We start from the raw sequence: 25,414 nt of genomic DNA, 5'->3' as shown, positions 1-25,414 counted from the left end.
CCTAAACCTCTCACTGAATCAGCAGGATATTATCCTGTTGGAAAGCAACATATTTTGCTGGTTCCTTCGGGGTGGACAGCTCAGCCTCCCACCCACCTGCAGGAGGAATGGCTCTTTCTAGGCACAGAAGAGTAGGCACAGGATTAGTGGGTAAAGAGGGTTGAGCATGGGAAACGGACCCGGCCTGGGGTTTTGTGCTGTTTTACTGCAAGCTTCCTCGGGCACGTGGTCCCCTTTATACAACCATGGTGCATCCTGACCTCACACAACCAGTGTGAACTACACGTGGATTCAGTGAGTGAAGCCACATGTCCACAATCACATGTCCAAAATCTGACTTCTGAAGTAATTCAACACATTTTGCCTTCCCGCTCTGATAACATTTCCAGCTCCAGCTCCACTTTGTTTCCCGCTGTTCAGTGGGCTTCTATCCTTCTGTTTTTATATCCAGTCCCATGACCAAGATTACAGCACAAGCTACAAGCTCCTTCAGCAAATAAATTTAACACATCTTCATTTGGAAATGTATGCGCAAACTATGTGCCAGGAGCTATTGCTGGAACATAGCTGCGTTATAATAAAAGCATAAAAGTTGGAAACATTTTATAATTCACTTTCCAGAAGGGGAAAAAAAAAGTCTCCTCTGCAATATCTTCTGAATCATGTGAAAGTTAACACTTTATCTATTAGTGTCACACAGCTATCATATAGCATGTTCACTAAGGGAAATGAACACACAAGTGTGCTGCAGGGACAACTAAATCAGAAATGGACACCACCACCTACCTTCTCATTTGGCTCCAGCATAGCCACCTTTTAGGATAAGGTTTTCTCTTCCATTTAAAGGCATGTGGATTAAATGCAAACCAAAGAACTAAAGAATGCTCCTTTCAACATATTTAACTATAGTCTCTGTACTCAGTCCCAGACCAGGGTTGCAGCACATTACTCACGCGAGCTATTAAGCAAGAAGCAACTATCCTGCATATTCCAAGATGTGGATAGGTCTGTGTGTATATATATATGTATGTATTAAAAAAAAGTCAACCTGAAATTCCTCACAGAAGCCAACTGCTGTTTCCCTTTGCTTCAGCACTAATGTTAAATGCTAATTTCTCTGCATGATCCCAGAGAAGTCAGAGCTGCTGAACTCTGCAGAAGAAGAGATGAGGCTTTATCCTGCCAATTAAAAAGATTCTCCAAAACCAGATGCTATCCTCCTTCATATCCAAAGCCAAGGCAATCTCACAGAATTTACCCAAACTTTGGATTATCTCAATCCAACTTGCAGGGATAGGTATTTGTTAGGATCTCACACATGCAGAACTCCTGAGAGCAGGGTATGGAGAATCAGCTGTAAGTAGCCTGGGGAAGTCCAATACGCATGCAGCACAGCAGAGCCATGCAGACACGCAGCAGGACCATCCCATATTCCCAATTAGCAATACACTTAAGACACAGCTCTGATCCCATTCCCCTCTCCTAGGGCTAAATTTTCAGATGCAAGCTCAGACAAGAGCCACAGCAGCTCTCCTTAGCATGACTGGCAAGGCAAACTCTAAAGACCTCCAGCCATCTGCCACAATCCTTTCCTTGGGGTGCATCTCTAACCTGCTCTCCAAGGAAGAGAGCATTTGAGTTGCTACTTTAAGCATCAATAGGCAGCTCAAAGCCATTTGTTCTTGACAGCCTTCAGCAACCAAGTTCACAGTAAACAATACTACGAGTGAGACATTCCACCTGAGGTCTTACAGGTTTTACATTGAAATCCCTATCCACAAAAGGATAACGGTCTTATCTGTTTTCCTTGTGAGATAGAATATCATCTACTTGAATATAGGGACCTTTTCCAATGTTACTGCCCATAATTTATCCTCAGATACTTGTGGCTTTTACCTTCTTATAGACTCTGGAAAAACATAAACAAGACAACATGCTCTGTCCCCATCTGATGAATTAAAGAACTGTGGTTTCCCGCTGCTGTGAAAGATAACATGGGTGGGATGGAGGGAGAGACCCAACAGCCCCTGCCATTCTGTTCAAGTTCTGTATCGAATCTCTTGGAGAGGGGCAGACATTTCCATAACCGTTAAAGAAAAAAATACCACACACACAACTCCACAGCAAACTTCATAGACTTCAGTGAATCAGAACTGCTCATAAACACTCGTTTCCTTTCTAAAGCTTGCTTCCAAGTATTTGCTTCACCATTAAGACATAAATCTTTAGCTACTCTCCTAAAATAGAGCTGCATATTCCTTATTTGGGTCAGAACACACTAATTCATCAACATGCTTGGTTTTCTATATAATTCACATTTACAGATGAAAACATTTCTTCAAACGTATATAAGATTTGCTGAAAGTAACGCTGTGAAAATCTGTTATTTTAAGTTAGGAGGGCACTGTCAGACAGAGATGATGGGAAGTTCAGAACCAAATTAGAAGTGTTACCTCTTGCACAAAACCTGTAATTAAACTTTCTCATGGTTCTTTTTAAAGAAACCAATGAAAGTTTTTTTGCTGTAACATTCCCACTGCAGCACCTGATAGTAAAATACTGCGTGAGGAAGGAAACAAAGAAACCAATCAATGATGGAGAAAAACCTTCACCTTCCTGGTCACTGTAAAGACAGAGTAAAGCAAAGAGCAAAACTAAGGAAAAAAAACCTTCAATTTTAAGAAAACACCTCACATTTGATAAATGGCTTTCATTATTAAGGGATAAGAAGCTGGGACAAAGGGCATGGAAATAGGTTTAATTGTTCAAGGTGTAATATAGAAGTTTATTGATGTATCTACCAATTATCCTTTTACCTGTAAAAGAGAAGGGAAACCATTCAGCATTTTCTTACTGCTTTTGTAATTGTTTTATTAACAGCAGTTCTATTTTGGACAGAAATTCTAAACCCAAAACAGTATCCAGAGAATAGGAATTGCTCTTACTCCAGCATAACTGGTTTACACGCAGTAATCTTTCATCTGTAAGATTACTTGAGGCAGGGTTCACCTTGCATTACTAATTTATTGCTTTCCTCATCAGCACAACTGGGAAACATGTAAATGTACACACCCCAAATGTGAAGTTATTGTGTTTCCTTCCCTACAATAGCAGTTCATTTCAGGGATACAGGACCACAAATAAAGAAAGAGACTGGATACATAGTCTGTTGTGGTTATATGAAACAAGGATGTTGAAATTAAGGTTGCGATGTACTGGAAAAACACCATATGACTCTAATCAACAACTGAGCCTGCAAGCTACAATTAACCCACCAGCATTATTTATTAAACTTTATGCAACCTCTGAGGTCCCTGAACGCCAGGCACCAGCTCAGAAACACAGCACGGGTAAGGCCTGACTGCTGGAGAGAGGCAGAGCCATCGGTCAGCGGTATCTGAGGCTCTTTCCATCATGTTTGTCCCCGGGGTACCTCAGCTGCTCTGACAACAGTAAATTTAGCAAAGAGGGCAGGACCAGCAACAGAGCGAGAGACTCTAGACAGAGCACTCAACACAAGACGGCTTCAGCTACGTATCAGTTTCCTCCTCCTCTGGTGTAGTGTGTCTCATCTTCTGCCCCGGAAGGGTTCAGGAGCACATCCTGGCTGCAGGAGGGAAGCAGCAATGGTGAGGTGTGACAGTGAGGTGTCTCTGTGGGGCACTGCACAGCTCCACGTGTAGCACCCGAGGAGGTACAGCCCCAGCACCTGCAGAGCAGGGACCTAAAGCACCATTCTTGGCGGGGAACACACAGTGGGATCTTCTGGTTTAAAACCACAGATGTAGAACCATAGAATCATGTCTTTTTAACCATCCCCATTTCTCAGCTAATCTGTATTTTTGCAGTGGAAGCTCCCCTGCTCTTCTGTTAATGGCAGAGATGAAATGCAGAAGACTGAGAAATCACACGCAAGAGTTGGAAGACCCAACTCCAGAGCACACAGCCAGACTCCAGGTAAGCTGGGCAGTCACTGAGCTACACAGTTTTTCATCAAATTCTCCAAAGCTGGAGGGAAAAACACAGCACATGAATCAGCTACAGCTCTCCAACCTTCTTCACCTTGAATGCAATGGGAAAAGAGTCCAAACACACCAGCATAAAACAAGAGGGAGCAGAGTTAAACCATGAATCACTAAGAAAAAGGCTACCTAAAAAACAGCTTTACTTGGCATTATCCCAAGCAACTTCTAAGGTCAGTCTGCACATCACCACTTGAGTCACCTTTTCATATGAGATCTTCTAAGCAGCGAAAGGAGGAAAGAAAATAACCCAAAGTGAGAGGTAGGACAAGACCACATCTAATTCATTAGATTTTGAAGCAATGCATCATTCGAAAGATTATGTTCCAGTGACTAACAGTACCAGACTGGCATTAACACACACAAAAGCAGCATAAGCAATAATATTCAAGAAAAAAAACCCAGTTCAGTGAATTCAAGTCAGTGTCTCCAAATGCCTACAGCTGCTGCAGATGGACACAGCCTCCTCCTTCCCTCCCCAGCCTAGGCACGGAGCTGTCACATCGCTCCCTTCAAGCTACAGTGAGTAGCGAGTGTGTTGATTTCTAAATACCTCTTCATTCATCCTACCAGGAATCTTGTGAAAGCAACTACTGAAATACTACAAAATACACAAACAGGAATTGAGAGGCCCGTGCGTTACTACAAAATGTTGCTGAACTGGGGAAAAAGCAAATTTTCAGAGGAAGTTTGGTTTCTTGGGAAAGCCTGAGCTTGGTGACTAACTGAATTAACACCATTCTGTCCTCAGTAATTGTTAAAACACCTCGATGGTTTCCATATGCTCACTGGTGTTGTGCTAGAAACGTGCTAGCTTTAATCCTAGCCAATATGTATTTCAATTGGATGTTATTACTCGCATCAGAAAGCTGTCCTCTACAAAGTATTTTATAGACACTTGACACATCTGCCAAATTCACAGCATCCAAATGTATTTTTAATGTTACAAATTGGGCTGTGGTTAGGATGCTGAGAATTTCATGTTCCTGGATGGGTCCCCACTCTTGAATACAGAGCGTTAATGCTTCTTTCATTTGCTGCCACACTTACAACCCAGATCAATGGAAATCTAGACCATGACTAAAAATAAGCTCCCATCCCCAATTCTCCAAGGAGCCTCAGCTGCAGAGATTTCAAAGAAACCCCTGCACACGGGGACCAGCCTAACAATTTCCATCACTAAAAACCTCATATAAATGAGTCCCTCCAGATTGAGAAAGAATAGAAATGTACTTTGATTCTCAGGCTGCTTTCATTTTGGAAAAAACTCTTAAGTTTTAAAGTTAGGGATAAGCCACTGCAGCTGAAGCTGAGGGCTTGTCTGTCAGAGCAGGACAACTTTGCACCACAGCCGTGCCACCTAATTTCCCTGAGCAGACAAACCCAAAGGGCTCATCACCCTTGGTTTTGATTTTAGCAGATTTCTACCCCAGGAGTTGATCAAATACTATGTAACTCCTACAACTGACACTAAAAAAAAGACAGTTTTGTGTCATCAGCTCCAATCCTAACCACTAAGGCTGCAAAGGACACTTTAAATCAACAAAGCAGGTTATGTCCAACACTGCACCAAGCTTAAAATTGCTACTACTGCCCCTTCACTTAGCTCCCCCAAATAGGGCTTAGAAATCAAACCCCATGTTCTGAGCAGCTGCACAAATACCAATGGACACAGGGGTTAAGTGAGAGGTGATTTCCAGGTTGTGCTAGTTGAAACCTTGCAGCTTAACTCCCAAACTGTGCCAGTCCAACACCCTTCTGAGCTGTCAGTTTTAATTGCATTGCCCAGCCCTGCACACTGATGCCTGCACCATGAAGAAAGGTGGGGATGTGCTGTGAGTGGGTTTAGTGGCTTTGCTGTGGCGAGTAGCTTTACAGTCATGCAGCTAACGTGCACCAGAACAGCGTGGCCATTTAAACATCAGTGCTGTGAGTTGCACAACCCTCTAGCAAAGCCTTTAGCTTCCTCATGGACCACATGGTGGTTTACCACAGCTCCATCACACAGCTCTAGGTTGGCAGGTGAATGGCCACAGCCTTCCCCCCTGCCCAGCTTGACGCATTAAACACCATTATCACGCAGGAAAAACTGCTCTGGGCAGACACTTATTATTTCCTTCATCACTCCTCATTATTTCAGAATAGCAAAGCTCAAAGCTGTGAGTCTCTGCCCTTCACATCATTTCTGTTCACACCTTGACTGCACCTCCCTGTGTCCATGACCCACATCGTCTTCTAGGGCCTCTCCTCCAGCATGGAATAACTGGCTGCCCTCTGCTGCTGAGGCAGTGGCACACACATGCTCCTGTGCTCACCTGCAAGTCGCCTGTTTCTGTTTGATCCAGAGTGCTGCACACTGTATTTGCCTGTAAATGACTGAGGGATTCCAGTTAATTTGTCTGCATGCAGACATATTTTGGTCATATTTACTGTATCAGAGCTATGCCTGACTTCCACAGGGGGCAAGTTTAGCACCCACTCGAGTTGAATCAGACTTTGCAAGATGAATTCATGTTCAGATTGAGAGCTAAGAAGCAAAATACAGGTGGGGGGAATAAACAATCATGCCATGAACCCTACAAGTAGGGATTTCTAAGTGGAAATGCTGACAGTCCACCTGCCATAAGCATTGAAGCAACACAGCTGGGATAAACATTACCACACAGCAGATAGGAGACAACAACAAAAAACAGAAAGGAAGTTAAAAAAAAAAAATAGATCTACAGTAAACCAAAATCTCCTGCCTGGTCAGGATTTCTATTTTCAGGCTGGGCTTCTTGCTTTTCTGGCATCAAAATCAAACAGCACTGGCTGTGGAACAGCCCTGTCTTACTTTGCAGCTTCACTGCCTTCAATGGCATCAGCAAGCAAGCGTGCCTCTTGCCAGCACAAAACATAACTTGGTTTCCAGCCTGAGGCTGTAGGACAGCAACAGGGTGCACCCACCACCTTTCCATACAGAAGCACAAGGCAAGGTCAAGCTCAGACCTGCTTCTGCCTTGAACCAGGCTTTGCAGCAGATGCAAAAGTTATGCCTGACCTCTTCATACAGTTGCAGACGCCAGTTTGCATGGCCAGTAGCCAGGATGATAATAAAAAGCACTATTTCTTCTTGGCATGCCATTTACCTGAAACCCTTTTCAATAAATATGTTCTAGGCTAGAAAAAGCTCACCATGTCTCTTGATGGGAAGGACACTGTCCAACTGTCATAATTCACTAGGGAAACGACTGAAACTCACTTCTGATTTATTTTGGCAGCTCAACTTCTGCTTATCATTCATTGGTTACAAAAGAATATTATGGGGCTTTAATCACTCAACTGGAGTCACAGAATCTGCAGCATGACTTTTTTTTTCTTTAAATATATAAAATTACACAGCTTAAGACACAATATTTGACCCTCATCCATCCACCATCTTAAAACAAATTGAAAACTAACACTAGTCTGCTCATATTTCAGAATAATGAGCCATTCATCAAAAAACCCCAGAAAATAAAGCTTATCAATGCAGGAGAGAATGAATATAATTGAAAGATGGTGCCTGCATCAGGGATTGTGACACAAAAAAAAAAAAAGCACCCGAATATTTTATAGATTAATTAGTTATTAAGAGCTGATAGTGATTTACCTTGTGCTTTTAAGGCTCAGGCAAAAGCAGTCAGTGCTGTCCCAGCAGCAGAGGCACATCAACACCAACCCTGTGAGCCAAAACTGGGCGCTGCAGCCAATGAAGCAGCATGCAATATGATGTCTGGAAGCAAGCATGTACTTAAATAAACACTAAGAATGAAATTAAAGTGCCTACAGTAAGAGATCTGAAAGTCCTGACTATCTTTGTTTAGTGTGAAATGCAACGTGCAGCCAAAAAGCCACCTCCACACAACCAGGTGGAGGTAAGAAGAGAGGCTGAAGCAACAGCGCTGCGTGTGAAGCATGTTTATGCAAACAGTGCACAGAATCACCTCCCTGCCTGCCAGGCTGACACTGCTGTAACCCAGCACTCAGCACTGGGGAGAGAGGACAAGCTGCTGGCTCCAGTGACACCATCCTCCAGCTGCCCTGTAGCTCAGGACATCGCTGGCTGCACAGGCACCCGAGTAGTGAGGATGATTCCATCAGCATGGGAGTACCATACCCCTATGGCTCTCAGCCACATGCAGCACCTGCATGCCTCTCTTCTGCTCACTGTCCATCTTTGTCTCGTTCTTCCTCCCTATATTGATTCTGCAAACTGCTTCCTGATCTCTATTTAAAGAAAAAAAAAACCAAACCCCAACAAAAATATATTTCACATACTTCCATCTATGAATAACCTGTCAAACCCAATAACCTGTGGGCATTTTTCTATGCCAGACGCATCCTCCTCCTTCCAGAGGCTTAACCGCTGCCAGACAGGGCAGCACACACAGGGCAGGCAGTCTGAGCCTCCCCACAGCTGCAGAGCTGAGATGTTTATTTTTACATGCCACCAGAAAGGACAGCACTGCTTTCCAAAGGATGGGCTGGTTAATTGAACTGTCTGCTGCTGTACTGGGCTCAGGCTGGACAGCAAGAATATATCTGTATTCTTTAACCACAGCAGCTGCCATCTCTTTGCTTGTACTGCTGTAGTTATGAAATAAAAACATTACTGTTCTCACGGGGCAAAGCAAAGGAGGAGGAGCCAACCAAAGCAATCCCAGTTACCAACCAGCATCTTCAGCCATGAGAAACATGCAAAGCTCTTCCCAGCCCAGAACAAATCCATTTTCTCTTCTAGTTAACGCTTAACTTTGTTCTAGCACTAAATTGAGCCAGACCCCCATACAACAGGAGATACTAAGCAATAAACGAAGCTTTTCTTTAAAACACGGTGTTTACTCATTCAATTTCTGTCATTTACTTTATGTGTTTATTACTTTATTTACTTTATTATTACTTTACTTTTACATTACTTTATTTTTTATTACTTCCTACAGGGCAGGAAGGCAGAGATGGAGCAGAGATAACAGAAAGAAATCTGTAGTTTTTTAGATTCAAACTATAAAGCCACAAATCCATTGGGGATCTTGGGATTCTTCTGGAATCCTTGATTCCTTCTGAAGTGGATTTCATATGAAGCTGCCTCACCTTTACTGACCTGGGCACCCCCATCCTGGTTGCACTGATAGTGTCAAGGGTTAAACTCTACTGCAAAGGCAGAGGCTACTATACTACAAGGACAAATGATTCTGTGATCAGTGAAGCAGCTTCAGCCAAACAACCAGTAAAGGCATGTCAGCAACTGTCAAAAAAATTACAGCCAGTTGATGCAGAAGGTTTAGCAACAAACACAACTAAAGAGTGACAAAACCGTACGGAGTGTGTTAAATGCTCAGTGGAAAAAAAAATCTATGGGAACTTTTTATATTACACCCCAGGGCAGAGAGGAAATCATGCCACAAGTGGACTGCAGCTCATAGCAAGGTCAGCCCAGACTCCAGTTCAGCAGCAGCTCTGAGAAAAACCTTACAGAAGGAAAAAAATCAGATAGCACTGGCTCCCCAGAAACTGCAGGCACAGCTTGAACTGCGTATTGTTACCACTGAAGCACAGCAGCTCCTGCATTCCCAGCCTCTCCCAAGGCATCCGAAATAGCCCAAGTCTGGGAGTCCCAAGGAAAATTTTGTTACGCCCTACTGAGGAATGTTCCACCCACGACTGTTGTTTCCTCCCATAAAAGGATCATTAGTGAGACAATTTCTGAAGTTCATGGTATTGTCTACAGATTTTACTGAAATATTGCACCAGGAAGGGGAAGCCAAATGAGCCAGACTATTTTAAGGCTTTTGCAGTTGGAGGAAATTCTAGGGCAAAATTTCAAAAAGACAGATGCTTTGAACTGGGAAACATTAGGCCTTGTGGAGAAGGAGCATTCCTGCCTTTAGAGTTGCTTGAATAACCCTTTTGGGGCCACATCTATTTGAACGACTTTATTTTTAAATTTAGAATCTGCTTTTTCAGATACCCAGATACTACTTTATACGAACACGTGTACGTGATCAAGACTATTTGGGAAACAGTTTAAAAGTTAAGGACTGACTATAAAAAAACCTATTCTTCCATCCTTCTCACACCTACAACTCACCTCGAAGACCTGCTCAATCATTTCAACACCCAGGTGGAGCACAGAAGTGTCATCCCCAACACTGCCACACTACCAGCCAGATGGGACAGGAGACTTGGATCACAGCAAGTACAGTGGCTGGATCTGCAATTAGGATTTTGAACCTGCTATCCTTAAGGTCTCCTTTCCCTCAAGGAGCATGGAGAGCATGTTTCCATAGTTGCATGCTACATATTCCCACTGGGTCCAGCTGGGATTCAGATTGCTCTAACTGGGAGAATAACACGCATCACTATTCAGACATGTCTCCACTGGCAGCACTCCCTCTCCATCAGTTATCAGCAAAACGTTATCCTGGTCTCAAAATCAAGACTGGGCTCCCCTCTCCTGGACGGCCGCGAAGGTGCAGCTCCCAACAAGGCTCCTCTGCACAAGAGAGGGAAAGCTGCTTGGCTGGGCTCAGTTAGGAAATAAGCCTTTCCCCAAAGACAAAGCAAGCTGTTAAAGACTAAATACCCTTGGTTTGTCTTCTAGAAACCTGCCTGGTTCCAGCCTCTTGGTGAGCAGTTAAGGCTGACAGGAGATAGGAAAGTCAAGGCTAGCCTCTGGGCACACAGTGCTCCCTCACCTGCAAGGGCAGCAGGGATGGCAGCCCCCTGTCTGTGCAGCTCTGTGTCCCCACTCAAACCTGAGGCAAGCAGGGAACAGCTAAAATGGACAACAGAGCATCAGGACTCAGCAGGGAACCCCCTCCTGGCTTGCTTTGACTTAAACAAGAACTTTTTTCCTTCTACCGCTGCATCTGCAGTTTATGTTTCCTTTGGAAGGAAGTCAGAGATTGAAAGGATGTTTATTCAAACTGTTATTTACTCTCCAGACAAGAACAGCTCCTCTAGCTCAGATACCACGCAGTCAGGCAATTCTGGCAAACACTGATCACAGTTTGTATCATGAATTGTTAGGAGAGAATGTGACTGAAGGGAAGAGGCTTTTGCAAAACACCTTCCAGGCTCGATCTTGCAATAAATGCACAAGATTCTGAGCTCTCACTGAAATTCAGGCAGCTACAACATCAGAGTTCATATACATTTTGTTTACAGCACACACTTTCAAGGACAGGATGGATTGCATCCTTTCTCTTGGCTCCCAGTGTGTCAAGCAAAAGACAGGAATGGCTTTTTCGAAAGCTACTCTGCTGCAAGCACTGTGTAGGCTATACACATCTCTTCTAGTAGGAAAGCATTATAAATAGGAAAAGGTATCTGAAGATTAAACCTTTTGCTGCGGCTGGGGTTAAGCTTTGTTTCAAACCTATTGCAAAAGCTGGTTGCCAGCTCTTTCTTTATTAATCAGTGGTGGTTTGCAGATGTTTTGCAGGTGGGGTTATTAATCAAGGGTGGTTTGCAGTTGTGGTTACTATGATAAAATGCAATAATGATCTTCATCCTGGGGAGAGGTTCACAGGATGACAGTATCTATCCATGTATATGCTTCAATCAAATTTTGCAGGGTAATACTAGTCTTGAGGATACAAATTTCACATAAATTTAATAAGAACAGAAGATCAGAGAAGCAAGAACCTAATTTTATTGTGGGACCAAACTACAAACTACTACCAGAAAAGGTAAATAAGGAAAAAAAGCCCCTTTCAGTAGCAGACTCCCTTCCTAGCAGAGCACTGACTTGTCTTAAAGGCACATGGCTTTCAGTTGTTTCAAACCAATTTCTTACTGTACATTGGAAAACTAAACCCTTCCTCTGCAAGTGGGAGAAGCCAGGCCTATTGCTCTATACAAAAATTAACATTTCTAAGTGTCCTTGATTCCACTGAGAATAGGCTGGTGAAACAAAGACACTCTTCAGTACAGAAGCAGGCAGCTGAAGCTGAGAAGCGAGAGTTTTTCACCCCCACAATCGGGTTATCAACGGGGTGGTGATGTGAAAAAGGCTGCTCACTCCCCCAGCTAGCACGCAGGATACACTAACTCTGAGAAAGTAGTGCAGGGGGTGAGAGGAACAGCAAATGTTTGTTCTAGGTTTCCTCTGTCTGATTCTGGGGAGACAAATACAAAATTCCATCTCAAACTGAAATGCGACTCAAACACTCCCCAGCACTGTAAAATGACCTCCTCTGCTGCGGGTTCCTCCCACCAGATAACATGCAAAGCTTGCTGATGCTCCTTTACTGCTTTAAATTTCAAGACCCAGCCAAGTCCTGCCACTATAACAGCCTGGTTCCAGCAATTCACATATGGAATTCACATACAAGTGTGAGATGGTGGACTTGGATTAGAAATGCAGAAATGCTCTCACCATTTCAGATTGAAACAATTTTTCTTACTGGAGAACTAACACTTTCAATAATTGAATTGTTTTAGTATTTGTTAGGATCTCTTAAAGTAAGAAACAACTGTTATGCTCCTGGGAGACTGTCTGGCCTTAGCCCATGCAACTGCAGGCTCTGGTGCCTGTCTTAAAGTCTTCTACCTTGCAAAGCAGCAAAGTGAAGAAAAATGGGAAAATTCACAGTTAAATACAGGAGTATTTGTGAATAACTGCAGCTCCAGGCTACTTGTAAGATGCCCTGCACAGACTCGCCACATACACACGCATGTTTGAAAGTTTTTACTTGCACAGGAGTTTAATTGGTTCCTTTACAATAAACTAAATGAAAGGCTGCACAGACAGATCTGCTTCCCCAGTACTTCAGAGCAGGATACTGTCCAAGTCTGTCTGTACATGCTTTGGAGAACTTCAAAGAGATTAAAGAGTGAGAAAGCACAGACATAAGACAAAGTTCTAAACAAAGCTCGATGAATCTCCATAGCACAGAGGCACTTTTGTTATCCTGCAAGCACGGCTGACCACGGAACTGCTTTTGTTCATCTCTCCCCATGATCATCCTTTGGACCTGCAAGTCCTGAGGCACACAGGGCAATTCTCACCCATAGCTGCGCTTAATCCCACTTTTTTTGTTGTCTTCTCTGAATCTGTCACCGTGAATGGCCCAAAAGGCTGCAATAGCACCAGCTTTCAATCATACCCAAACTCTGAGTATTGCACCCCTCCTCAATTTCTGTAATTGCCTCTCCACTTGATTTCTTGTCTAAGTCCTGCACAGTGATTGCAGGCAGCACCACTCCTAGGTATGCCACATTCCAAGCACATCCCCAGTTTAATAGCAGTACTCAGGAAACCTTGCAACCATCAAACTAGTTCTGCCAGGAGAGGTATGCATCTTGCTATTTTTTTTCCCCAAAAGCGATAAGAAAGCATAGAAAAGTTCAATAATTCATAATAATTCATAATTCACTCAAGGTCACAGACTGGCAGAGGTCAGATTAGGACTTGCAAGGACTACTGCAGCAAGAAGTGGAAAATACAGTCAGCCATGCTGGTGAAGGCCTGACTACCCCATGCTAGTAAACTAGTCTTAAATCTGGTATTAGAAAGGTGAGTCAGTGTTGACACTGAGAAAAGCATCATGATGACGACTCAAGGCATTAATGTTCCCGGTCTAAACCAGAACAGACACAGGAAATACAGCCACACTGGATGATAGCTCAATATCAGATAACACATGGACCAAGTTCAGCATTCACAAACACTGCAGCCATGGCTGTGCTATTCAATACTGTATTCCAAGCAAATACATCTGTCAAGTAAAAGAGAGTGAAAAGCTGAACAGGACATTTGAGATGAACTGGCAGTCATCAGGCTTAGTCACTACCAACTCAGGACACTTCAGCAAACAGCCTAGTTAAAAAGCTAAATAGCCTTTTATTGATCCTTTCTCTGCAGCAAAATGTACTTGTACCTACTTAATCCTGCTCATTTTATCTTCAGCTTCAGAGTGCCATAACTGCAAGCCTCCTGTTTTTGCTTTTGATTTTTTAAATCAATTTCTCATTCACTTCTCTTTGGAGGGTGATCAAAAAGCAGGTTAGAACAGTTGTTCAGTGAGCAGCTCGCAGTCAGTGTAAGAGACAGCAGAAACACCTCCCTAACAATGAGAGCTGGTTTCTGCCTGCCAGAGCCATTCCTCAATTCAGCATCACAAGACGAGAACCCATGGCACACCAGAGATGAGATGCACGTACCTGCCTGCCATCCTGTCCAACATTGGTCTGTCCTCTCACTACAGTTCGAATGTTGTCATCCAACCTCCTGGAAAAAAAGAGTATCATGTCAAACTCATTCTCTATGTGCCTGACCCCAACAGTTGTGGGAACCTTAAGAGCTACAGAACTGATTTAATATAAAAAAGCTGATGCTATCGATGCTAAACTCACTTCCCCCTTCGCCACAGGACATCACTATTGTATATAATTTAAAACTCCTGTTGCAAAAATAAGAATCCATTTCCTAATTTATTCAGGGCTTCTTGCATTTCTCTTCCTTTAAGCAATACTGTCAGTCCTCTCTTGTCAGTTTTCATTTCAGCTTTCCCCATATTAAAATGCTGTTTCGATCATTTCAAGTTGGCAATGCCAAACTGCTCAGAAATTTAAGCATTTCCTGCAGACTTACATTTATTTTGTACTTATAGGACAAATGATACATAATAAAAGTTCTTACAATTGCTATTTTGACCCCACAAACAATAAATTCTGGGCAAATTAGTCTTCTGGGTTGTTTGTTCCTTCAGCCTTTAAACTGTACTAAAATTTGGTACTTGTTGATTCTTAATTCATTGTTTTTCAAAGCTCTACTTTGCAACCCATCAGCTAAAATAACCTGAAGAGTATTACACAATAGGGGCAAAATATAAAATAATAAATAATTGTCTCTGTCTCACTATTACGCTTCGAGGCTGATCCTGTTTGTCTCTCAAGCAAATTAATTCCTCCCAGCTCTAGTGCAAGGGTTGTATTTATGAAGCCTCAGTGAAAACTCAGCATCTGAGATGCAATGAAATGGAGAAACATTTACCTTATTTTCAACCTGATTTTGTTCACAACTTCATCAATGTTTGCCAAAGACTACAACAAGAAAAAAAAAAAAAAGAAGTGAAATGGGGAACCTTTTACTGTGACACAAATCAGCTGTGACACCTCTTGCTTTCTCATGAGTGGCACTTTAAAGAGAAGAGCAATTACTTTGTTTTACAGATGGAAGAACTGAGATATACGGCAACTTAGCTGCAACCCTCAGGCCACATCATGCAGCAAAAGCCAGGGCAGGCCAGGATGCAGCCCTCCAGGTCCCAAAGGCTCCTCCCTGCTTCCCACCCAGCCCTGAGCAAGCAGGGTGCCCCGAGCCCTGCCTTGTCAGCAACTGCTCCCGAAACGCTGTGGTGACAGTGACCTCCAGTGGGCAACGGGGACAGAGCCTGCACCTTCCCTGGGCAGAGACCCTCCTGCAGAGCCCAGCACATGGGCTGGAGGAGGCCTGGCTGCTGCTGGAGCTGTAGTGGGGGTATTGCAGGGAAAACAGCTCTTCACTACTAGCAAAAGGAAAAAGCCAAGCCAGCAGCACCAGCAAACTAACTAGAAACAGCAGAGAGCCAAAACAGCTGGTGCTGCAGAGGATCTTAAACATGGTAAATGTTTAAATTGGTAAATTGGGGCTGCCTCACAACCCAATCATGAGCTGCAGAATCACTTCCTTTTGCAATAGATTAGTCCAAAACTGCTCCTGAGGCTGATCTGGGTAAGACAAAGTACAGTTATGAGCCCATGGCAATCTCATTCCTTAAATCTCGAAAGAAACAATAGCTTTCAAACATGAGCAACTCTCCAGTGACACTTCAAGGCAACACCTGCCTGATTTGGCTGAAACCACTGAGGATTCACCACTGATTAATACACAGCAAGTCACGACATTTACTGCAAGAGAAACCTCTATATAGAAAACTATTTCTACAGATCAGGAGTTTTAATGCAGCAAGCACTTTGGGTGGAAAGAGACTACATAATGACAGTGAACATCATAAGATGTGAATTTAAGAAGTGATTATTGTTATAGTCGTACTACCTGTGCTACTGTTTAAAGTAAAAGGCTTGGGTACAGGTTTCAACATGCCTTCAGTCATTTACTATCAAGTTACCCCTCACAGAGAAGGCTGTGCTGTGAGCACTACTTACTTGCTCAGTGGGAAAGAGAGTGTTAATATACTCCACAGCATTGAAATCTGCTCTGTCCAGTGGATCTTGGCTGGGAAATACCTGAAGAGAGGGAAGAAAACGAATACAATCAATACATCACTGTTAATTTCTGTAACTTTACATAGTATCTACTACTTTTAGTTACTTCAGCACCCACTTCTGATTGTGTTTCACTGCATTGTTCTAACAAGTATGCACAGAGAGTAGTCAGGCCTCTGCACAGGAGTAAAGCAGCTACATGGCTGTGGATATCAGCCTAGGTAAACACCAATAATGTACATGCATGCTTCTGCATACAGGCCCAACACAATCAATCATACCCAAGGAATTCCTGACATAGACAAACCATTAATTATCCATCCCAAACCATTCTGATGTGTCTGGAAATTAACCCCTGTCCTGAGGCATTGTCCTGCTCTTTGCAAGGCCCTGTGGTGAGAGGGTTTGCTGTTCACAGCCACGTAACAGGGAACATGATGAATTGAGAAATGGTTGTACAAGTTCTCTGGAGACTTGGGTTTGCCACTTCCACATGACAAAGAGGGAGAGAAACAGAATCTGCTGAATGATTATTCCTACCCACGGGAAAGAGCAGCTGCAGTACAACAGATCTCGTCTCTCCTCAGAAGTAGCTCAAACGATACAAAGGCAGCTGTCAAGCTTTGCTTTTTGTCCCCACTGACTAAAAAATGGTGCTTTCATTTCTCTGCTAACATATTCATTCCATATTCACACAGCCATCAGCTCTGCACTCCGTGGTCAAAACCCTGCCTAGCAAATGCACAGCTCACCCCTACACATCACCCTGGTCACCAAAAGCCTCCACAGAAACCTGCATGACCTGAGCATACACAGCATTTATGCTGGTTTACACATTTTTCAGCTTAAAAGCAGTGGTTTTTTGAGACCATTTCCATGAATCAGACCTCTTCAGCAGCTTTCCCAAAGCTACTCCTGTGGCCAAGGAGAAGCAGGCAGCAATTAAATATGCATGAAGTGGTTCCTGAGTGACGAACATGCTCTGACATTAGCCCAACCTCACAGGACAGTTGCAGCATCACAACCAGCCTGCCCTGCTCTGAGCTCACAGCTCCTGCAGATTCAATTAATCCCAAATCTCCATAAACAGCTGAAGCAAGGGTTGGGATGGAAGATAAAGGCTGGTCAGGAGCTTCACTCCAACTGCAGATACAGATCAATGCTGCTGGCAGCTGCACCAGCTGTAGAGGTTGCTACTCCTCTGCTTTTGCCACAGCCCATTAACCAGAAATGACCATCCCACATTCGGTGGAGCACCACGTGTGCTCCCTGCCCTGCTTCAGGCAGGAGTCAGCTGAGCCAGTTCTGCTCATTTAACCAGAGCCTGGCAGGTTCTGCCCAAAGCTGATTAAGGAACACACAAAGGAACAACAGGATTATTGGGTTGGGAAGTGCAGTGAGGAAGTGATGGAAGGCAGGAGGCAGCAGCATCGACATCTCCCCTCACTCAGGATGTGTTTGCCAATGGCCCTACTGCCTGTTAAAATAATTCAGCCAGGGATGTGGTGGATTCTCCGCTGCTTGAAAACTCAAGTCAAGACTGTCTCTAAAAGACACGGTTTACGGTGAAGCAACATTTTGTGCTTGATTAAAATGTCATTAGGTAACTTTCCTTGGTTGTCTAACGTGAGGAATCACAGCATGCTTTCAAACACATGGGTTCTATCAAGTGCAGAGGGTTCTTCTGGACAAGTTCCAGGTTTGCTTTAGAAGCTGGCATTTAATTCAGCAATTCGCAAAGTTTCAGCAAAAATTACTCAATGATTTACTGCCAGGTTTGCCAACCCCATGCAAAGATAAGAGTATGTGGGGTGTCTCTTTCTTTGGAGAAACAATATTCCAAAGCTGGCACAGCATCCACAGAGGATCTGTGCTGCCCTTCTCACCTTCTGGTGCTGGGCTCACTCCAGATGCCATGATCTGCCCCAGTTCTTTGAGGAGAGCCACCAAAGGTGATCCACCAGCCTCAACACCAAAGAAACTATGAAAACTCAAATGATGCTTTGAGAGACAGCTATTGCCGCCCACAGGCTTCTACTACATGGAGGAGCTCTTCAGATGGAAGGGTTGGCTGAATTCAAGCTGTCACAGATTCCAACGGACACATGGTTTTACCCTGGGTTCTCTTGGACTTTTGCTGGGGTCCAAGCACCACAAAGGGTTTCAAGGAACACTGGAGGGCTTGGGCTGGAACATACCAATCACAAAAGTCACGCCAAGCCATTTAGATCATCCTGACTTTATAGACCCATAGGATGGTTTGGGATAAAAAGGACCCTAAGATCACCTAGTTCCAACCCCCTGGGACGGGCAGGGACACCTTCCACTAGAGCAGGTTGCTCCAAGCCCCCGTGTCCAACCTGGCCTTGAACACTGCCAGGGATGGGGCAGCCACAGTTTCTCTGGGCACCCTGTGCCAGCGCCTCAGCACCCTCACAGCCGAGTCCCGGAACACTGAGCTCCATTAAGACACTTTACACACCCAATGCTCAGCAGACAGAACCGGCACGGCCGGCCCGGAGCGGTCACTACCCCGATGGGGAAGCGAATAGATGAGATGCGCCGCGCTGAGGGCAGCCGCAGGCCGCTGCGGAAGCCGCTGACAACCCCTCAGCGCTACCGTGGGCCCCGGACACCGGCAGAGCCCGCCGGGGCCCTCACAAGGGCGGGCACCGGGCCGCGCCCACAGCCGGCGCCTCACCGGAGGAGCCGAGCCGAGCCCAGCCCAGCCCTGCCCGTCCGTCCCGGCGCACCTGCTCGATGGCGGCCTGCACGGCGGGGGCCAGCTCCAGCGCCGCCTCCAGCCCGGCCGCCAGCTCCGGCTCGTCCTCCTCCATGGCGGCCGCTGCTTCCGGGCCGCGCGGCATGGCGGGAGCCGAAGGACACGCCCCCTCCACCACAGGCTCTCGGGGGCGTGGCCTGCGATTGGGCGGGGTCCCGTTGGGGGCGTGGTTTCCCGGGGCGGGGGCGGGGCCTGCCGCCCGGCGGTGCGGGGCGCGTCCCGGCGACGGCGGGAGCGGCGGGGCCGGTCCGTGCCGAGTGGAGCCGAACGGAGCCGAGGGGGACCCTCCCGCCTCCCGTCCCGCTGTTGACAAGCGGCAGCGCGGCGGCTGTGGTCATCCTCATGTGGCGGACACTGGCCCTCGCCTCCGCCTTCTTCCCGGGGCTCTTCGTCCTCTGCATCCGGTTGCTGCGCTGGGCCGCCCCGGGATGGAGCCTCAAGGACCGCATCCTCCTCAGCGGCAGGTACGGGCGGGATCGGCGGGAGGAGACGCGGATCGCGGAGGGCTGCCACCGTTACACATCGCGGCGGACAGGGACCGGGACCGGGACCGGAGCGATCCGGGCGGGCCAAGAGCACCGAGCCCCGGCGCTGGGAGCTGCCCCCCGGGGGTGTCCCGACCCCCGGCAGCCCCGAGCCCGGACCCCGCGAGGGGAGCAGGAAGCGGCGCCCCGCGGGCTCCCGTTGGCGGTGCGGGGATGCTCCGGTGCAGCTCCTGCTCTGCACCCGCTGAGGCTCGGGGGTGGGAGGGACGAGCCCCGGATCCCCCCGCGCCGTGTCCCGGTGTCGGGGCCTGGCACAGCCGCGTCCCACGCCGCTGGGCGCGGGGCAGAGTCGTGACAAGGCGTTCGGGCGTGCACCGAGTAGGCGTCGAGTGCCAGCAGCAAACCCGGTGCAACCGGGGCCACCTCGGCCCTGCCGGGAGACATTTGGGGTGACCCGTTCCTGCTCTCTGGGTTTTAGGTTGGTGTCGACGGTCCAAGCCACGATGGCCACAGTGTCGGGGATCACAGTTGTCCGTAACTGCAAGGATGTGGTGTATGACAGGTAACCACCCGGGGAGCCTTGCTACCCCATGAGGAGCATGCAGAGGCTGTGCCCAGCCAGCTTGCAGCTGGAGTTTTGTGCCAAGGGCTTGCATGTACAAAGGGGAGAGGGAAACCAGTTTCATGTTCCTATTTCCTCTGCTGCGGGTGAAGGGTTGGGTAATGCGTTGGCCATACATCTCCCAAAAGGCACTGGCTTGTTTCCTGAGCTCAGCCCTGGGGCTGCTGTGCCAGCATGGAGGTTCTGCTTCTGAGGATGGGCTGTAACATAGGCTCATATATGAGCCAAAAATAAAGACATCATCACTTCTAAAGGGGTAGGGATTCTCCTTGCTGGAAGGTGAAATGGCTAACGAGTGAAGCAGACCTAGTGAGAACTGATTTTAGAGGTGCATCGCCTTCTCCGCGCCAGATGGATTCTGAAGGAGTCCAGAAATGAGAAAATCAGTATGGAGTTCGCTCTGAAGGAAAAGCACAGTGCCTTGTCCTCAGTGCCCCAAGATAATCTGCCCCAGAAGTGACTCTCACTAGCAGCGATAGTGCAATCTGGGTCAGAAGACTTAAAAACAGAGCTATTATCAGAATAGCAGAGAAAATTGTAGGAGGGAAGAATGTAATTACGCTAAGCTGGCATTTGACCATCACACCCTGGATTTTAGGATGATTTTCAGGGAGGGCTGCCCTCTTGGTCATTGCAGACTTGCCCTTAATACACAGATGTGAAATGTCCTCCCTTGCTCTGGAGATCGAGATCTATCCCAATTGTTCAGTCCTGTTAACCCAGGGCAGTCTAATGAGTTACCATTTTACTCTCAAATAAAATCTCTGCTGTACAGATAAGGCAGATGATGAATCCCAGACGCACACAGTCACAGGCGCTGCCAGCAGCCCTCCTCCTCCCAGAACCCAGTGTTCTCAAGGCCAGCAGCTCCATGCAACCACTTTGTGGTCAGAGACCTAGATTTTCTTTGAATCATAAGGAAATACAGCTCAGTGCTCAGCAGGGAAGGCCTTGGAGAATGACAGCAAGACAGAGAGCCGGGAAGCATCATAAAGGTTGCAGTAAAATTTGCCAATTTATTTACACAGGCAGGCAATCATCATAATGCTGGCACCATAATTGCCCTCCAAAGCCCTGGGCAAGTTTTGCAAACACAATAGCTAGTCACTTCCCCTCCCTGCTTTACATCACTTACATCTTTCTATCTGGAACAGGAACGCATGTGCCAGTTTTTCTCTGGAGATGCCAGGCGAGCAGAAGCAGATTTGTTTGAGCCCCGAGCTACATTTCTTCAAGCAGCAGCGTAGGATGGTTTGGTTTTGTATTGGTTTATCAGTGTGATTTCACACAAGGACGTTTTAAGGAGCCTGGTGTCCTGCAGAGCAGGGCTTGCTGCTGCCTGGATTGTGCAACCGGGATTCCAACATGCATTGGGAACAGGCAGCTGCCTGCAATTATTTCCCAACAGACAAAACGCCTCGTAGGGGCTTATTGCCTATATTGGATATTTTGCAGCTCACTCTCCAAAGACCAGGCCGGGCATCTCTAATTAACTCTGAGGTCTCTGGGTGCTTTCCGAGTGCTCCCTGGGTTAGGCAGCCAGTCAAAGGAGTGTGGCAGGCAGGAGAGACCCAAGCTTGGAGTTTTTCCCCCTGCCAAACATCAGCTCTGGGTGTGAGGGGAGAAGATTACCTGCTGCAAGGTGTCGGATTAGTGCTGGATCCTGAGCTGTGACCCTGCACAGCAAACACTCACTGTAGGGCTAATCAACATCCTCCCGTTAGCGCTGTGTTTGTGCTGGGCTGGGCTGAGCTTGGTGCCTGGCACAGGGAGGCGTCCTCCATTTGTACCAGGTACCTTTTCTCTGAGACAGTCTGCACCTGCTGAGCCAAATCCAGTTGAAATTCACCACCTTTCAGCTTGCCGTCAGCTTTAAAATCCACTGCTTCCATTTCAAACCTAAAGACTCCCTTCCACCTTCTAGAGCATCATGAGGTGCTCAGAGCCGTTGTGATGCCTCTGTGTGTGCTGCTCCTCCTCTAGGCACTGGCTGGCTGTGGAGTACATCTGGGTCCTCGTTCCCTACATGACTTACGACATTTATGTCATGTACCTCTGCCACTGGCACAAGAGCCTGGACAGGGGAGTTGCAGAGAAGAAGCACTCACTGGCCAGCGTGTGGAGCTTCCTCCTGCAGGAGCGGCTGATGGTGACCCACCACCTCTTCATCCTCATCGTGCTCACCCCCATCACCCAGGTAAGGGCTGGGCATGGCTGCAGTGAAACCCAGCTTGTGATGGGAGCCCCATGTGGCTGCAAGGGCTTCTGATGGAGGCTGTGACTGTGAAAACTTTGTGATGGTCAGAAGCCCATGACCCCCTGGAGATAGTCAGCGTTAGCTCCCAGCCAGGAGGGCCTCATGCTCACTGCTGGCTTTATTTGCAGCACTTCAGGGGAGAGCTGGGGGACTTCTTCGTGGGCTGCATCTTCATAGCAGAGCTGAGCACACCTTTTGTATCGCTGGGCAAAATCCTCATGCAGGTAGGTGAGGAGGGACTGGGCTTGCGTCTGGGAACCGCACAACAGTTCATACCCTTTCCCTGCCCCAGGCTGTCCTTCTCCATCAGTCCCTGTTCATGCAGCAGCTGAGCTGGGGGTCTCGGAGGGGGCAGCCCCACAGCTGTAACCCCACGCTCCCGCCCAGTGCTGCCTTCCATCAGATTCCCGTCCTATGTCCCTTTCTCCCAGTAAGCAGCATGCCCAGTAGCATCCTCGAACTGGGGCTGTGCCGTGTCCTGGTGCTGCCCCCTCCTGTCTGTACCCTGTAACTCCCCGTGCACCCTGCTCCCTCCTACCCTCCTCCATCCCTTCCCACCCCACTTCCCTGCTCCCTCCAAAACACTTGCCCTCACCCATTACCTCCTGGGTGCTTGTCTCCATGCTCCCAGCACAGCCGGTACCCAAGGAGCAATGGGGTGCTGCCTGCCCAACACTCACCCCACATTCACCTTCTTCCTTCCCCAGCTCAAAATGCAGGACACGCTCCTGCACAAGGTGAACGGGATCCTCATCCTGGTGACCTTCTTCCTCTGCCGTATTCTCCTCTTCCCCTTCATGTACGTGGCTTACGCCCGGCAGGTGGGAATCCCTGTTTACATGGTGCCTTTCCGCATCCCCCTGCACTGCAACATCGCCAACGCCTCCCTCATCGCCCCCCAGCTCTACTGGTTCAGGCTCATCTGCCGCAAAGCTGCCCGCCTCTACGGCAGCTCACCTGCCGACAAGAGCAGATAACGGCCAGCACGGGGCTGGAAAAGGGTCGGCTCCCCCCGGATCTTCCACCTTCACTGCGGGGACCAGCGTGGGAGCAGAGCAGCGGGAGCAGCAATAACACTGGGCTGTGTTAGCTGGAGCAGCCTCACACCATCCCCACTGCTGTGCCAGGCAGCACCAGCCTGGGCTAGGAAGGCTTTACTCCCACACTGCTCCAGTGCCCTGTGTCCTCCCACCCGTGGGAGCTGGGGTAGGAGCCAGCCTGTAAGCACGACATTCCTTCTGGGATTCAATGCTGTGGCTCTGAATGGTTACACGAGAGGGGTTTGTTACAACCCCCCCGCCGTGTCTTTCAGGGCTGACACCAGACACCAGTGCAGTGCGGTGTGAAGGAGCCTGCAGTGCTGGAAGCAGCAGTGGAGGTGATGCTGGAGCGTGCCCAGCCCCACGCAGCAGCACTGGGGACACAGGAGCCGTGTGCTGGACCTGCCACAGCCCCAGCTCGCTGCTCCATCTCTGGATCAGCCTCCAGCTGAGAGCAGAGCCAGGCCGGGGGCTCCAGTGGTTCTGCAGAGCCTGTTCCTGACCTTCACCAACTTCGTGTTCAGCCTCTTACCTCCCACATGCGCCTCCTCCTGCTGCTGGACTCAAACTCCACTTAACCTAAAGGTGCTTTTCACTACAACTGATGTCCGTGGCTGATGGTCCCAGAGTTGGATGTTCCGGTGTCCCCAGCAGGGCTGGAGGAGAGAGAAGCTTGTGCCAGGACAGAGGAATGGTTACGCTGTCTCCAGCAATGCTGGAGGGCACAGCAGAGCACACAGTTGCACAATGCTGGCAGGGCAGAGCAGAGCACCCATGGCTGAAGAGCAGGATGGGGACAAGCAACTGCTACGTCCTTGTCTCACCAACAAACGGGCCACTGTGCAGAGCCCTTAATCAGCAGGGGATGCAACTTTCAACCTCTTCCCCAACTGCAGTTGTTTTTCTGTCCCACGTCCCCCCTGGTGGGTATTTTAAATCCTCTGCCCTGCTCTCCCACCAGCACCTCATATTCATCCCTCCAGCCACATTCCATTCTTGGTGCAGGAGGAACCAGCACCTCCAGAGCGGGGCGCTGAGCTACATCCTTCAGTGGTCTAGCCCATTTCCACCTTCACTCTCAGCAAAATGGGTACGGGCTTCCCAGCTCACCCTGCACCACGGGGTTCACAAGCCTTGCGGGTGTGTGAGTCAGACAGCAACAGCTCAGTTCCCTCCCTGCAGCCAGCACAAGCCAGGGCAGTCACCTCCTTCCTGCAGCCCTCTGAGCTTGCCTGGGGGTCCCCTGCTCCAGGGCAGGTACTGCGCCAGCATGGCCCTGGCAGTCCCCCATGCCCAGAGACCTGTAACCACTCTGTGCCTTTCATTCTGCCTAAAAACAACAGCGGAGCTCTGGGAAATCTGGTTCTCTTGGGTCTGATCCTGTCCTGGCCATGGCTGTATTCTGGAAAGAGTAAAATAAAGAGCCTCTTCCAACACGCGGTCGGTTATTGCACAAACACTACGGTTACATTAACGACCAAGACCAGCTGATGTTATAAACCGCTTGCAAGCTCTTACCGATGTTTTTATCTCACTGTTTTCACTGCAAATAATGTGCCTTATGTAAGGACAGAAATAAAAAGCCAATGAGGCACCTCTGTTTGCACTAACACTGCCCCATTCACTGTCAGGAGACCAATAAAAATTTCCTTTCTGAGTCACACCACTGGATGTCTCTTCCATGTGCTGTTCATTTCTGGGTGGGGGGTGTTAACATACAAGGTTACTGCTGCACCCCCACCTCAGCACATGTATTTCCAAAGGTTCCTGCCTGTCCTGAGCTTACCTGACTCGCTTCCCAGGCTCCAGCAGCAGCAACCCACGCAGGACAAGGGAGGGCTAGCGGCAGGGAAGCCCAAGGGAAATGATCTCCCTGATGCTGGAGGATGCCAGGCTCTCTATAAATCCAGGCTGCCAGCAGGCAAAGCTGGAGCCATGGGACCAGCAGCTTGGCTCAGGAACAGCTCTGTCC

General features: G+C 47.7%; 2 protein-coding genes across 2 annotated transcripts in view; one reads left to right on the top strand and one right to left on the bottom strand.

Annotated features, from left to right (window-relative positions):
* The window catches only part of VPS53 (VPS53 subunit of GARP complex), a 67,588-nt gene extending 48,454 nt beyond the window's left edge, over positions 1-19,134 (bottom strand). Inside the window, 4 exon segments of the mRNA XM_030472326.2 lie at positions 14,211-14,277; positions 15,043-15,092; positions 16,197-16,277; positions 19,010-19,134. Of these exon segments, the coding sequence (XP_030328186.1) occupies positions 14,211-14,277; positions 15,043-15,092; positions 16,197-16,277; positions 19,010-19,123 (312 nt within the window). The 5' untranslated portion in view covers positions 19,124-19,134.
* An 86-nt stretch (positions 19,135-19,220) lies between these two features.
* TLCD3A (TLC domain containing 3A) lies at positions 19,221-25,108 on the top strand. The gene is made up of 5 exons (XM_030472737.1): positions 19,221-19,502; positions 20,002-20,085; positions 22,129-22,342; positions 22,531-22,626; positions 23,110-25,108. The coding sequence occupies exons 1-5, from the start codon at positions 19,381-19,383 to the stop codon at positions 23,377-23,379; spliced, it is 786 nt and encodes a 261-aa protein (XP_030328597.1). The 5' UTR covers positions 19,221-19,380; the 3' UTR covers positions 23,380-25,108.
* Positions 25,109-25,414: the final 306 nt, after the last annotated feature.

This window comes from Strigops habroptila (genome assembly GCF_004027225.2).
Source record: "Strigops habroptila isolate Jane chromosome 13 unlocalized genomic scaffold, bStrHab1.2.pri S16, whole genome shotgun sequence".
Lineage (NCBI taxonomy): Eukaryota > Metazoa > Chordata > Aves > Psittaciformes > Psittacidae > Strigops > Strigops habroptila.
This window is presented reverse-complemented; position numbering and strand designations above follow the sequence as displayed.